General features: G+C 36.5%; 2 protein-coding genes across 3 annotated transcripts; one reads left to right on the top strand and one right to left on the bottom strand.

Annotated features, from left to right (window-relative positions):
• The first annotated feature begins 1,428 nt into the window (after nt 1–1,428).
• On the top strand, nt 1,429–7,284 carry LOC145910471 (aldehyde dehydrogenase family 16 member A1-like). The gene is made up of 19 exons (XM_082997607.1): nt 1,429–1,551; nt 1,638–1,766; nt 1,830–1,918; nt 1,984–2,174; nt 2,377–2,432; nt 2,643–2,754; nt 3,000–3,094; nt 3,153–3,305; nt 3,376–3,486; nt 3,817–4,002; nt 4,207–4,324; nt 4,484–4,668; nt 4,856–4,965; nt 5,137–5,331; nt 5,487–5,566; nt 5,649–5,746; nt 5,832–6,017; nt 6,370–6,495; nt 6,776–7,284. The coding sequence occupies exons 1-19, from the start codon at nt 1,456–1,458 to the stop codon at nt 6,947–6,949; spliced, it is 2,490 nt and encodes an 829-aa protein (XP_082853733.1). The 5' UTR covers nt 1,429–1,455; the 3' UTR covers nt 6,950–7,284.
• Nucleotides 7,285–7,554: 270 nt separating this feature from the next.
• On the bottom strand, nt 7,555–12,931 carry LOC145912429 (phenylalanine-4-hydroxylase-like). Of its 2 annotated transcripts, XM_082999888.1 has the most exons (14): nt 12,798–12,931; nt 12,453–12,519; nt 12,231–12,332; nt 11,942–12,125; nt 11,532–11,561; nt 10,983–11,071; nt 10,635–10,702; nt 9,823–9,873; nt 9,546–9,691; nt 8,905–9,040; nt 8,471–8,597; nt 8,227–8,382; nt 7,977–8,166; nt 7,555–7,913 (listed from the first exon to the last, which is right to left on the bottom strand). In XM_082999888.1, the coding sequence occupies exons 1-14, from the start codon at nt 12,818–12,820 to the stop codon at nt 7,870–7,872; spliced, it is 1,413 nt and encodes a 470-aa protein (XP_082856014.1). In that variant the 5' UTR covers nt 12,821–12,931; the 3' UTR covers nt 7,555–7,869. The 2 variants fall into 2 exon arrangements, with proteins under 2 accessions (XP_082856014.1, XP_082856015.1); XM_082999889.1 differs by lacking the exon at nt 11,532–11,561.
• Between the last annotated feature and the right edge of the window lie 751 nt (nt 12,932–13,682).

Here is a 13,682-nt window from a genome sequence, read left to right as displayed (position 1 = left end):
AGCTGTTTTGTGCGTGTAGGTCATATTATTTGCTGCGGATTCTTCGGACATTTTATCGACAAATACAATGGTCAAAAGTGATTCTAGAGCAAAATCGTATGTTGCGTTTGTTGTAAACATTCCTCATTTGCAAAATATTGTATAGTCTCTGTTACGTGACTAACGTATGGTTTAATTCAATTTCGGCAATATGCCATATCAGTCTCGGGTCTATAACTTCTGTGGTTACAGGTGGACTTTTTTTGACAAAGTGTTGCAAAGGCTGATGTTAACGTCTATTACAAAAAATCAGCTTTGACACTTGGAAATTAAATGTAGAAAAATCTGGTTATATGTTATCACACCATTCCAGATCTTTAAGTGCATTTATTATTAGTTTAACAACATCATTTTTATGTTGCTTTAAATGTATATGCAGGTTTTAACCAAATAGGTGTATTTAGTATACTTTATTATTGCGAAATGTTTAATTTGGTAAAAGGGAAAGTTAAAATAATTTTACAGACAAACATGTGGGACAATTTTACATTAAATCACTTGACCCATCTTGGCACACTTGTGGAAACCATAATGCAAACTCTGTTTTGGTTGTGAGGTTGCGATTGCCATGTGAAGATTACTATTACTACAAATTTTAGGAAAACTGCATGATGAAAGATAGTATATTTAACTTAGCTCAGACCAAAGTTGACTGTGAAAGTGTATTTAATTAATTGTCAAAATGGGTGACATTTTATGCTTAGGTCATGTTTTAACATGCAAACTTTTTTTTGCAATCCTGACGTACACATCTCCTTTCGTTTAAAAGTGCTGGTTATATTTAGGTAAGAAGTCCATAAATATGTTGATTAATTTGCCTCACTTAACTGCATACACTGAAATATCAACAAAAGTATTGCCCGACTCTGCTCAAAGTAATAATAGTGGAGGCAATTTTTGAAAGTGAAATTCATATATAGTACTTACACATGCCTTAAACCTCTGAGGAAATTATTTTTATACATACTGCTGGTGGTGTCTTTTTCTGAAAATTTAACTTATATAGGAACAAAAGACCCATAACTATCATAAGCTGCAGACAGTAGGACACTCTGCTTCAATCAAAAAGTCTTATCAGTGCTGTTGGTGACTGTAGCAATGGGCAAGCTTTTCAACTAACAGGCATAGAGTTTTCCACTTAGTGATACTTTTCAGTCAACAGTGATCAGATTGACACCTAACTTAGAACCAAACAACATGACTAATGTGAAACACACTATGGCCACACTTTGTTTGATGAGACCTTAGATACGGAAACAGTCTATATAACTGTCTGCAGTGCAATGATTAAGTTAATTCATTTTCGAGACTAAATACTCCAAAGTTAAAAAATAAGTATATTGTCAAATTTTTTTGTGATTTTGTTTAAATGCTGCTATATGCAAGGTTTTAGGTGATCTTGTTGTTAAAACAATAATGGCTGCAAATGTTTTGATTACTGAAAGCCAGGTCAAAAGAATATTTGGTACAATGGAATATGGGCCTGCTCCAGAAGCACCAAATGTTGCAAAGGTTGATAACTTTTGATAAATAGTATAAAAATTATTTGCATTGTCTTTTATGAATTCTGTTTGTAACGATAGTACTAAACTATGCAGGCCTGGCTGAAGCAGCATGACAACTCACTTGGACATTTTATTAATGGAAAATGGGTGATACCAGAAAATCGCAAAACATATGAAACATGTAGCCCGGCAACGGGTGAGGTATTGGCAACAACAATTCAGGTATAGTCCTCTTTTTTAATTGTAGCCCATAGTTTGTTGACTAGTTTTAACTTTCTGTGCCAGGGCGAAGAAGATGATGTAAATTATGCTGTATCTTGTGCCAAGGAAGCATACAAATCATGGTCTCAGCTACCACCACATTCTAGAGCTAGGTTTTTAGCATTTCTTTAAATTTATGCATACACTCCACCATGTTATGTTTTTTTTACTTTTGTAGGTATCTTTATGCCATTGCAAGAAATGTGCAGAAACATCACAGGTTAATTGCTGTTATGGAAGCTCTTGACAATGGAAAATCCATCAGAGAAACAAGAGATTGTGATGTCCCTCTAGTGGCACGACACTTCTACCACCATGCTGGCTGGGCCCAACTTGCAGATACAGAAATGCGAGGATGGAAACCAGTTGGTATGTGCGTATTTCAAATAAATTTTGTATGAAGGATGAACATTCAGAAGGATGGGTCATTCCAAACAAGCTTTAAATTCTGCAAATAAAAATGTTGATTACTGTTTATCCAAATATTTTTATGCTTAAAATACCTGTTTATTGAGGGCAATAACCCAGCAACTTGACTTTATTGTGGTGTAATGTGTGAAAATCTTCTTAGGTGTTGTGGGAGCAATTGTGCCATGGAATTTTCCTTTGATGTTATTAACCTGGAAGGTCAGTTCTACTTACTGCATGTCTGTCTGTTGGTTTGTTCAATTGTGATTTTAACACAGTATAAGTGGCTCTTCTGTAGACCTTTCTACATACATCTCGTGTAATGATAAATATGGTATGGGTATTTCTTGAATTTTTCAAATTTTGTAAGATTAAAGAACAACAAACATATAGCCACAGATTCAACTCAATGGTTTGTGTTTTTGGCAGGTTTGTCCTGCATTGGCAATGGGTAACACGGTGGTCTTAAAGCCTGCCACGTTTACAAGGCTTTCTGCCCTTTTGTTTGCTGAAATATGTCATGAGTCTGGGCTTCCACCAGGTAAACACTGTTGTTTGCTGTATAATAAAAAGAGTTATAATGCAAATGTCAATACTGTCCTACACTATAAAGTTTAAATTTATGGATAAGGTTATAAATAACATTCTGCGTACAGTTGACAAATTGTATTCCACAAAATATTTGTTCTACTTCCATCTTTTTTGCAAAATATTTTGAATAAACGTAGGTTTCTTATTTCAAGACACTTCTTAATGTTTATTTGTGTTAACTGAAGTATTTTTTAGGTGTTTTTAATGTGGTCACTGGAAATGGAGCATTTGGTAGCAAACTGGCAATGCATCCTGACATTGACAAAGTGGCTTTTACTGGATCCACGCCTGTATTTTGTTGTGTTGTGATGTACTTTATTCTGTGTAGCATGTATATGTTTTGCATAGGTTGGACAAACTTTAAGGCGCTTAACTGCTGGGAGTGGAAAGAAGTTGTCGCTTGAACTTGGAGGTAAATCACCAGTGGTTGTCATGGAAAATGCAGACTTGGACAGCACAGTGGAAGGCATTGTGGATGCAATTTATTTTAACCAAGGGCAGGTGCTAAACATTTCGTTGTTGAAGTAACATTTTGTTATAAGATATTGTATGAGTTTATGTGCTTTCGAAGGTTTGCAGTGCTGGTTCCAAGCTAATTGTTCAGGAAAACATATATGATGATCTGATAATCCGACTCAAGGAGAGAATGACACACTTTAGACTTGGCCACTCACTTGATAAGGTCAACACAATTTTTTTGCTGTGTGAACATTGCCTCAATACTATGGTTTTGGTGATCCAGCTATTGTAAAAACGTAATATCAAAGTGGTATTGCAGCCATAACACATTTTTTTGTAATTTTGGTGGTACTGTACAGTGCATACAGATTTTTGTTATTTCAGAAGTAATTGTAATGGAGGTTTTTATTTCTGGTAATTTTAAGGAAGGTTTTATACTTTTATCTTGATGTTTTTTCATAACCAATTGGTAGATCATCATACTGTGCAGACACAGTAGTAAAACAGTTTTGATAATTTCCATCTCTTTCAACATTGCAATTATACCTTTCAGGGCATTGATGTTGGTGCAGTTGTTAGCAAACAACAGTTGAAAACTATAACAGAGTATGTGGAGGAAGCAAAAGGTGAAGGGGCAGATGTTTATCATGCACCTGTGCCTGTACCTCAAACCGGGCTTTATTATCCACCTACACTTATCACTAAAGTTCAGACCGTTTCACGGGTTGTCAGGGAAGAGGTAAAATAATAATAAGTTATCAAGCCAACAGTCAGCGTTCGCTTCCGAAATGTTCAATATAATTTGTGTGTATCGTCAAGCATTGTCATCATGAAAAACGTAAAACCTTAACAAATAAGCAGAGGAGTATACGTTTGATAAATAAATCTTCAATATGCGTTTAATTATTTGACTCATTGACGCTCTGACATAACGTCTGTTAAGGTATTTGGGCCAGTTTTGGTTGCTTTGCCATTTCGTACTGCAAAAGAGGCAATAGCAATCGGAAACAATACAAACTATGGTCTTGCGGCAAGCGTGTGGTCGGACAACCTTCCTACAGGTTCGGAAAAAAAGTTTTCATTTCAATCCGCAGTAAAACGATTTGTTTAGAATGGTTCATATGTTTAAAATTCACGTGGTAAATGTACAGTACATGTTTAAAGCTTTTATAACTTCAAAATTCTACTTTCCTTCAACATAATTACTTCCCTTTTCTTAGCATTGGAACTCGCAATCTCCATAAAAGCAGGATCTGTGTGGGTTAATTGTCACAACATGTTTGACGCAGCGGCCGGATTCGGGGGTTATAGAGAAAGTGGGTTTGGCCGAGATGGGGGGAAAGAAGGTTTGTTCGAATATGTTAGACCGTCTTGGGAAGAAAGACCTCGGCCGCTATGTGATGAGGTACCAAGTGTTTGCTTATTTTTTTATAAACATTTCATTACATTTTTACTGTACAACACACGACCCATCAAAAATAGTTTTTGATATATGTCAGGATGATAACAAAACGTTTGCATGAAAGTAATCCAGTATATTTAATTTTTAAGGGTCGTCTATATAGTCCAACATCTGTTATTTATGCTTTCAGATCGACATGAAGTCATTTGGATCAAACTTTGGTGAAAGTATGATGCCTGCGCCTGGACAGGGACAACCAACTGACCAAGAAATACAACAAAATGGCATTCGTCTCCCCAAGCAAGTTCATTGAATTATTCGCTCAATTTGGATAAATTTCCTGTTACTGATAATACTTTGTGCACATAGATTTTTCTTGTTGAGTTCTTGTCATTTCTCGGTATTACCACTTTGATTTTGATTGAAATTTACATACTCGTGCATCAATTCATGTTTATCAATTTTTTGCAGAGTTGACCACACGTACAAGGTATATTACGGGGGTGCGCAAAAACGCCCAGACGGTTGCTATTCGAGACCTATATACTCCAACAATAAACACATTGCTGCATATGTTGGGGATAGCAATAGAAAAGATGTAAGAAATGCAGTCGAGGCGGCTCATAAAGCTGCCCCTGGATGGGGAAAAAGAGCGGCGCACAACAGGTCCGGTTTTCCACATGAACAGATTAGTAATTTATTTATTATATAAATTGAGCACTCGAGCTTATGATTCACTTCATGGCGTTTCAAATTTGTGAATACGTTCCAGAAAGTTTAGAGTTATATATTTTTGTTTGATTCCTGTCCACGTGTTATAGGGCGCAGATTGTGTACTACATGGCGGAAAATCTTGAACTGCGTCGCAGTGAAGTTGCGAACCGACTTAGCCAGCTAACAGGTTCGCTACAAACAACGGACGTTTTGTGAGAGTGTAATATTTATTTTCAACGGCTAATGTAAGTTTCTTTTTCACAACTTAGGCCAGAACCTTGAATCTTCATTGCATGAAGTGGATCTTTCTATTCAGAGGTTGTTTTATTGGGGAGCATATGCCGATAAATTCGGCGGCGTTGTTCAAGTATGTAGTTTTGTTATCAGTTACTGACCTGTGTTCCCGATCCGTATATATGGAGTTTTTCAAAAGTGTGATTAATACTTGGCAGGAAACACAGTTGTATGGTTGCACGGTTTGCATCAGGGAACCTGTTGGTGTGATTGGAATTGCTTGTCCCGACACAAACCCCCTACTTGCGTTTGTCTCACTTTTCGCTCCAGCCGTGATTCGAGCCAACTGTGTTGTTATAATTCCAAGCGAAAAATACCCAATCCCTGCTCTTGATTTTTACCAGGTATGAGGATGTTTTTTGTAGTCAAATCTAAAAACTGTAGCTTTTGGAAATACCGTGGTAAATTTCAGAAAACAAGCCCATAGAGCAGGGCCCTCGAGGTGATAATTAATGGCAAGTGATTTACGGTTGGTACGTGAAATTAATTAAAAGTTGTAAACTGGCATGCGGCGTTCAACAGAATGCCGATCCCCGATGGCCTTGACATGGGAATGTGTAATACGAAAGTAACGAATTTCCCAAAAGCTCTCACGATCTTGTTCACAACATTTTCAATTTTCTGTGATATTTGATCGGGCCATGTTTAGCTCAACAATGTCAAATGCTTCTAAAATATTGTGCAATGTTTTCGTAGGTTTTTGACACGTCAGATCTACCGGCGGGTGTTGTTAATGTCTTGAGTGGAAGCCGTGACCACGTAACAAAGTTTCTAGTTGAGCATCAAAACGTAGATGCCATGTGGTATTTCGGAACAGCTGAAGTAAGTTCCCAAAATTAAAATATCTTTAAAAAATTGCTTGGTGAAAAAACATAGAAATGCACATATGGTTATATTTGGCACTTAAAAGCGCTTTTGAAATTACATATCAATAATTTAATTTCAAATTGTACAAAAAAACGTTTGTCCAAGAATTATACCCATTGTTGTTTTTGCGGTAATACGTTTTGGATTCAAAACAAACATGTCTGTAGCGCAGTGTTACTAGGTTGTGTTATGCCGATACCTTATTTAGCTTTAATGCGTGTTTCCATCACCAAAGGGTTCAAAGTTTGTCGAATACTCGTCGGCCGAAAATGTAAAGAGGACTTGGGTAAACTACGGGTTGAAACGGGACTGGACTAATCCTGATCAGGGCCAAGGGGAGGAGTTTTTGTACCACGCCACCCAGTGTAAAAACATTTGGATGCCAATGGGAGTTACGTATGCCAACTGATGTTGTCAAATTTTGTCCAACACAAAACGGTTGTTTCGGTGAAAAAATGGTTGTTGATAAAAACGTCGGTTTTGTAAAATTTGGTATTATTTGGTGTAGTGGTATAGGTACAAATTAACACGTTTATAAAGATAAATATGTTCACAAAATGATTGTAATGTGGTAAGATTAATGTTTGAGTTGTTCTGTGACAAAAGTCTTATCCAACTGAATATATGCATAAAACTTTCCTGCGTTGTGGTGTGTATAAATCAATTTCTGTATATTGTGATACAAAAAAATTGTACAACTTTCGTCCAACACCACCTGGTAAATACAATGATGTAACAACTTTTTTGAGTCCTAAATGTGGTTCTGGTAAGATGATGCGAAAAGTTACCAACCAAAATTACCTAGTTTTCAATGCCGGGGGTATAGTTTTATGATTATAGTCAGGGGCATCCAGTGCACCGTCCAACAAAGCAGTAATATTACGCCTACATGGTTTTGCAATCTTGGTCAAACCATCATGCGATGAATAGTTTTGCCAGTAAATGTATGTGAACAACTACGAGTATATGCCAGGAATTTTCTTGCGGAGAAATTATGATTTTAACAGAGTGAACTCGAGATGATGCGCAACCTTTAATTAATTCACAAGCACATTTGGAAAATAGATATGATACACAATGCATAGCAATTGTACAACCACTCCCTGTAACATCGAAAACACAATCAAATTACAGCAGAACTACAAGCAAGCAGCAGCAGAACAGCGATAAATTTATAGCAGCAGTGTGTATGTAAGCAGGTTAACAATGCAAAACCGGCGAAATTTCGAAGCACATGTATTTGTACACTTTATCGTTCAGGAGTTTATTTGATATTGTGATTTGCTTTGTCACTGCTATCCTTTCGTAGATAAACTTTTTTTCCTTTTTTTAGTTCACCCTGTTTACTGCTTCACGAAGTACGTTAAAATCGCCTGCGTTAATACAAACCAAACAATAGTCAACTTTACCACAAATTCAAATCGAATTCAACATACCGTGCAATGAGTCAGCAAAACGAACCAATTTGTCCTTTGAATCAATCACCTCGACAGATTGTGTATATGGATTGTACCTGACAGCAAACGGGCGAGGAATTTTTTCACACAATATTTGCATTTTGTTTTTTGCTGATTCGAAGCTATCCGCCACAAAATATACAGGCTGATATTGTGTGATCGGATATTTCTGTGCGTAAGATTGGTTTAATTTCGACAGCTACTGGTGGCATAATAAACGTTCTACTACCTGCGCCGATGTTTTTATAGGGTCAAACTCGCGCAACTCTGGTTTATCTGACAAACAATACTGAAGTTCCCCAAATGATGACAACAAACCAGCACCATAGGCTTTCATTTCCCCATTTTGTCGACAAATGCCAAACTCAACAGTAAACCAGTAACACTAAAAGCGAACAAAGTTAAGACGGATTAGTAATCAAACCAAAATATGGCATAGTATAGGCTACATATTATATAGGCACTATACTTACAGTAGCAAGCTTTTCAATCCATTCATCCGGTGCACCGAGCGAAACCAAACCAATTTCTTGTGAAAACTGGGCGAACGCCGGGTCAGCAAACAGTGGCACGTGACCAATTAATTCATGGCAGACATCCCTACAAAGAAAAACAAATCAGTTTTCTGATATTTAGCATGCGCAAATCGCCCCAGCAACACTTCATATCATGCTGAAAAAAAGTGTGAACCTGTTGACAGACTTGTCAGTTCAAATCTTACCGGGAGCGTGAGGTTTCGTATAACACACAAAATTGATTAGTAAATGTGGTTTCAATTTATCTTTTGCTGTGATATTGATTGGAAAATAATTAATAGAAAAAAACATTTTTTATTTGTTTTGAGAATATATTTCCTAATATTATGCGATGAATTCCTCTTTCTGTAACTTATGATATTTTCACTTACGGTTCTGGAGTGTACAGAGGCTTCGAGCCATGGCGTATGTACTGAGTTGAATGAAAAACACGAAAAGCGAGACCAGCCAAGAAATCTCGTGACGACAGAAGTCCAGCCACAGGTCTTAAGCGAAATCCAGTCGTTTCTAAATCACCATTTTTTTCTTTCATGTTTTGCAATTAGTAATTAAAACTACCATCGAGGCGAAGTGGTGTGTTTTCGTTAAGATTGTTGGGGTTTGCAGACTATTCCTAGATTTTTAAATTAGCTTTTTGAGTTTTTTCAACTGTTGCAGTGATTAAAAACGAAAGAGCGTTATAACCATACGTAAGCGAATTGTTTCCTAACAAATAAAACGATCAATATTTTTGTGCGTTTCGATATAACATTTTGTTATGAATCAGTGCGTCACCGGTCCATGACGATGACAGTAATGAACATGGAGAAATCGGAAAGTTGTAAACATCCTCGCAAGTAAATTGTCACAAAAACTTTTAGAGCAAAATTCTTCGAAAAGTTTGAGCAAAGTAATATTAGCTGGGTGTCAAAAATCTTATCTAATTTAACTTATATCCCGACTAAAGCAAAAAGATTAAAAAAGAGGCCTAACCTACTGCAAAAACATAAAACACATCCAATTGATTGCTTACTCTGCAAAAAAATTGAAATATCCTCCAACTGGGGAATGTTATCTTCCCGATAACCGCAATGTTCTTCAAGCAGCGGAAAAACTTGATTAAATTCTCGGCAAGCGTGCGTCGGAAACAATTTTTTTAGGTTTGTAAAAATTGTTTTCCTTAACAAAATGTTTTGCTTCAATTTTCAAAACATGAATCTTAAAGTAACAAAAAGTATGTTTTAGGGCAGCGAGCACCAAATAGGAAAGATGCTGTAAAGCTAACAAAATCGACCACAATTTGAAAATACCAGGTTTTAATTTCTTCATCTGTATAAACCACTTTTGGAATAACTTGGCCACTGCAAAAAAAACGTAATGATATGTTAACGAGGAATAGTATGATTCGAGGCTTTAGAATACAACTCAAAATACAGAATCTTTCAACAAGAATAAAACCAGCAGGGTTGTATTGGACCGAATTCCAATAATATATTCGACCAAATAGCACGTACAGCACGAATAGTCAGCCGAATCCGAACACTGACAGCGTTACGTTCCATGTGCTCATCTTAAATTTAAACAATGAAGCTTAATTGGAATCGTGCATTATTAAATTTAAATTTGTCGTTTAAATTTATCCGCGAAAATGTAATTGAGCTAAACAAACGCTAATGTTCGCGTGTACACTAAAAAGAATTCGCTACAAAAAAAACGTTAATTTATGGTCTCAAAAAATACTTAGATTCGGATTCGACCAAATATTTGCTGCAGGTATTCGGTTTTAGTCGAATTTTAGCTGAAGTTTGTTTTGTTATTTTACTTGTTTGTTAAACTTGCTAGTGTTCATTTCGTGAAATCTCATTTACTTGCATAAAATTATTGTGTTATTGACCAAACTAATTCCTCATTTAAACACCTTTAAATGCGGTATTGCGAAATTACATGAAAAAACTTAGCAGGAAGCAAAAAACATGCTGTGACAAAATACCGTAGAAAACGCGTGAGAAAAACTTGAGTAAACACAGCAGCTAACCAGACAGATAGTCATGACCAAATGGTGAGTGTTTTTAACGTCCCGTCACCAGCGATCCAAAAATAAAAGTAATAAAACAACACGTACTGTTTGTAGTTGAAAGCAATGTCTGCAAACTCCTTTCTTCTTTTTCGATACACTGGATCGGTAAAACCCTAACAAATACGTTTGATATTAGGACATGATCATGGACGCCTTAATCCAAACCTTTAAGTTACACATTAGTGAATTTGGGTTTATTTATAGGTCTATTATGGCTTTATTTTATGACGATGTTTCTCACCAAAATCGTTACTCTTTTTAATTCAAAAACTGATACAGTCGATAGAAAGTAACGCGTATTTGCGTTTTATCTTCATTTACGTGAATGGCGCACTTCACAGTCTTGCGTCCGTGAGTTATTTATGCTATGTATGTGTTTGACAAACAACCTACCGGGTGGTCGGCATCTAATTCGGAACCATAGGACAATATTTGATTGGCAAAATGATCCAAGTCCTCAATTCGACGAGGAAACCAAGGGGCTGCAAAAAATAAACAAATTTAAAATATTTATATTTGACGAAAATTAAATGTTTGGCAACCAATAAGACTAGTGATTGTTAGTGTAAAATCAAATTATAAATTACCATCTTCAAACAAATTATGGTTGTACAGCCATGTCTAACCCGCGGCCAGCGGGGCTAATGTGGTCCAATTACGGATTTGTGTGGCCCACTGATTGCACGAATGTTACATGCAGCAACAAATTTGTCTTTGGATCCCGGGAAGAAATGAATTTAATGTTTGATATTTGTCGATTTAAAATCATCGGACTGTTAAAGTTATTCTGCGTCAAATTTCGTCCATAAAACGAATTCGATTGGACATTACTGGTTTATTAAACAAAAATATGTGCCAAACGCTTAGAAAACAAAAATGTGAAAATATAATGACATGGTTTGCAGCATGCACGAACAGCAAGGCTCGGCTGTCTATGCATACCGGAAAAATACTGCCCCTTCGGCGATTCATCTGCAAAAAATCCTGTATATTGAAAACTAATCTAGTGTAAAAAATCTATTTTGTAGTCGAAAATATTTAACCCATGTTTAAAGAAGAACAAAATTCCGGTATAGGTTACAATTTAAATATAAGGCCTATACTAGCCTCTACCTGATACTTGATCACTAAATACAGAGTGTCATTTTTATGTGAAAGCAACTGAGCTAATAAAGACAGTGCACATTGTGACGACCTATATCATCCCGACAAGACCGTCTTAGGTCACCTGTCACCAGATGCACTAATGATGAGAACTGATATGGTCCGAACAGTGTGCACTGTCTACTAGTCTTTTGAGTGACGTGAAACCGAAACTGTAAACAATAACAACATTTCATTTTTTAACTCACTTCCTTCCTTATTCTTTTTGTCGGAAGTAAGCAGAAGAACATCAGAATCCAGATCAGATTTTAAATGGGTAATTACGTCGTTCATCTGTCCGTTTACGTTTTGACAAGTGACTACGAAATCGTACGTGTCGGTTTTGCCTTGTGAAACCCGTGACTCAATATATGACAAACTCACGCCATGTTTCTGAAAAGAATTAACGTTTCAATCAAATAAGAGTATGCCAATGCTTTGCTGCAATGCGTTTTTTTTAAATGCGTGAACAAAAATACTGCCCTATTTTGTACTGACCTTAAATATTTTTAGAGCCTTTGCTAGTGTACCTATCCCTTCGCTAACAGAAAACATCAATGATGTGCGATTGACGTTGTCCGGGTCTTTTACGTAAGAGGTCTGAAAACAACAAAAAGTGTTACCGCTACAACATCACTTTCTTGGATAAACCATTACCGCTCAAATTTTGTCAGTATGACTAAAGTTTAACTACCTCAAAAAGCTTGCAATTGAACTTACCTGCTTACCGGAACTTTTCACACCGCTATCCATACCTAGTGTTAGTTGCCTACAACACCAGTTGATACTGCGAAAAATAACAACAGAATTACAAATAAATCAATTACACATTTGAGTGAGAGTTAAAAAAATACATCAATAAAAACTGCATAACAGCATAACAGTTATGATAACAAAAACATTTACAACAATTAACATTTTCACAACACGAACAATTCCATTCAACCACCAGCAAAGTGCAACACTGTGCGTGTCATACGTGACAACAGCGCTTTGTGGTCCCGTGGTTGCTTTAATGCTGTAATAACACAGTAGCTTGTCCCGAAAAAACAACTACCAACTGACATTTTGCAGTGTGACGCAGTCATGCGATGTGTGGTTGTTGTGAAAACTGACCAGCATGATATCAGATACTATCCGGAAACACGCTTTTTACGTCATTGGCATTGCGCTAATGAAACTTCACGTCATTACAATCTATGTTGTTTGTCGTCGGCGCTGAACGTTAATGAGGCTTAAAACAGCTAAATAAAAACAGTATTACAATACATATTTTACAAACAGACAAACTAATTCCTACCGCACATTGAAACATTTTAATGGAAAACCTGCGTAAATTAATTTTAATGATGATACAGCTATAACAACTCTAAATACACACGTCGCGTCATTACAAAGGCAAATTAGAGGATGCATCCTCTTTTATAATTTGTGCAATTAACCTTAGCCAACGCGATTGGTCGAGAAGGGGGGAGTGGCGTGAATGGCTGTAATCTTTGTGCAAAGCAACTGTATGCCCACAAAGCAACGATGAGCGAACCATATTAAAACTTATAATGTGAAATTAGTAGTATGTTGTGACCAATTTGGAGATTTTTATGTTAGTAAGTTACAAATGACCGTCTTCTTGACACTCTTTTCGCCTTGTCGCTGTGCTGTTTATGCACTTAACGACTCGGATAAGGGCGCCAGCGGGCACACTTGTACGAAACAAGTTACGATTCATATACTATATTTGCTGGATGTTGTTTTGCAATGTTTCTTCTTTACGACCATCAAACAAACAGAACAATTAAGGGCCTCCCAAACTTCATGATCAGTCTGTTCGCTGAAATCTACTTGTATGACTACTAACAAATATACTTTCGTTTTTCGAGAAAGTTTGCTAATTCAAATCTACGTCATGATTTCACCAGCGTGGAATACATGAACTGTCCAATAAATTTCGTT

This window comes from Ascidia mentula, chromosome 8 (assembly GCF_947561715.1).
Source record: "Ascidia mentula chromosome 8, kaAscMent1.1, whole genome shotgun sequence".
Classification (NCBI taxonomy): domain Eukaryota; kingdom Metazoa; phylum Chordata; class Ascidiacea; order Phlebobranchia; family Ascidiidae; genus Ascidia; species Ascidia mentula.
The sequence above is the reverse complement of the archived record's forward strand: the minus strand, read 5'-3'. Positions and strand labels throughout refer to the sequence as shown.

Coding starts and splice junctions, on each gene's coding strand:
- LOC145910471 (XM_082997607.1), top strand. CDS start 1,456: ATGGCTGCAAATGTTTTGATTACTGAAAGCCAGGTCAAAAGAATATTT. Junction 2,433..2,642: donor TGATGTTATTAACCTGGAAG/GTCAGTTCTACT, acceptor TGTTTTTGGCAG/GTTTGTCCTGCATTGGCAAT. Junction 5,747..5,831: donor AATTCGGCGGCGTTGTTCAA/GTATGTAGTTTT, acceptor AATACTTGGCAG/GAAACACAGTTGTATGGTTG.
- LOC145912429 (XM_082999888.1), bottom strand. CDS start 12,820: ATGACTGCGTCACACTGCAAAAT. Junction 11,562..11,941: donor CAAAAAGAATAAGGAAGGAA/GTGAGTTAAAAA, acceptor GATTTTTTGCAG/ATGAATCGCCGAAGGGGCAG. Junction 8,167..8,226: donor CTATAAAAACATCGGCGCAG/GTAGTAGAACGT, acceptor TCTTACGCACAG/AAATATCCGATCACACAATA.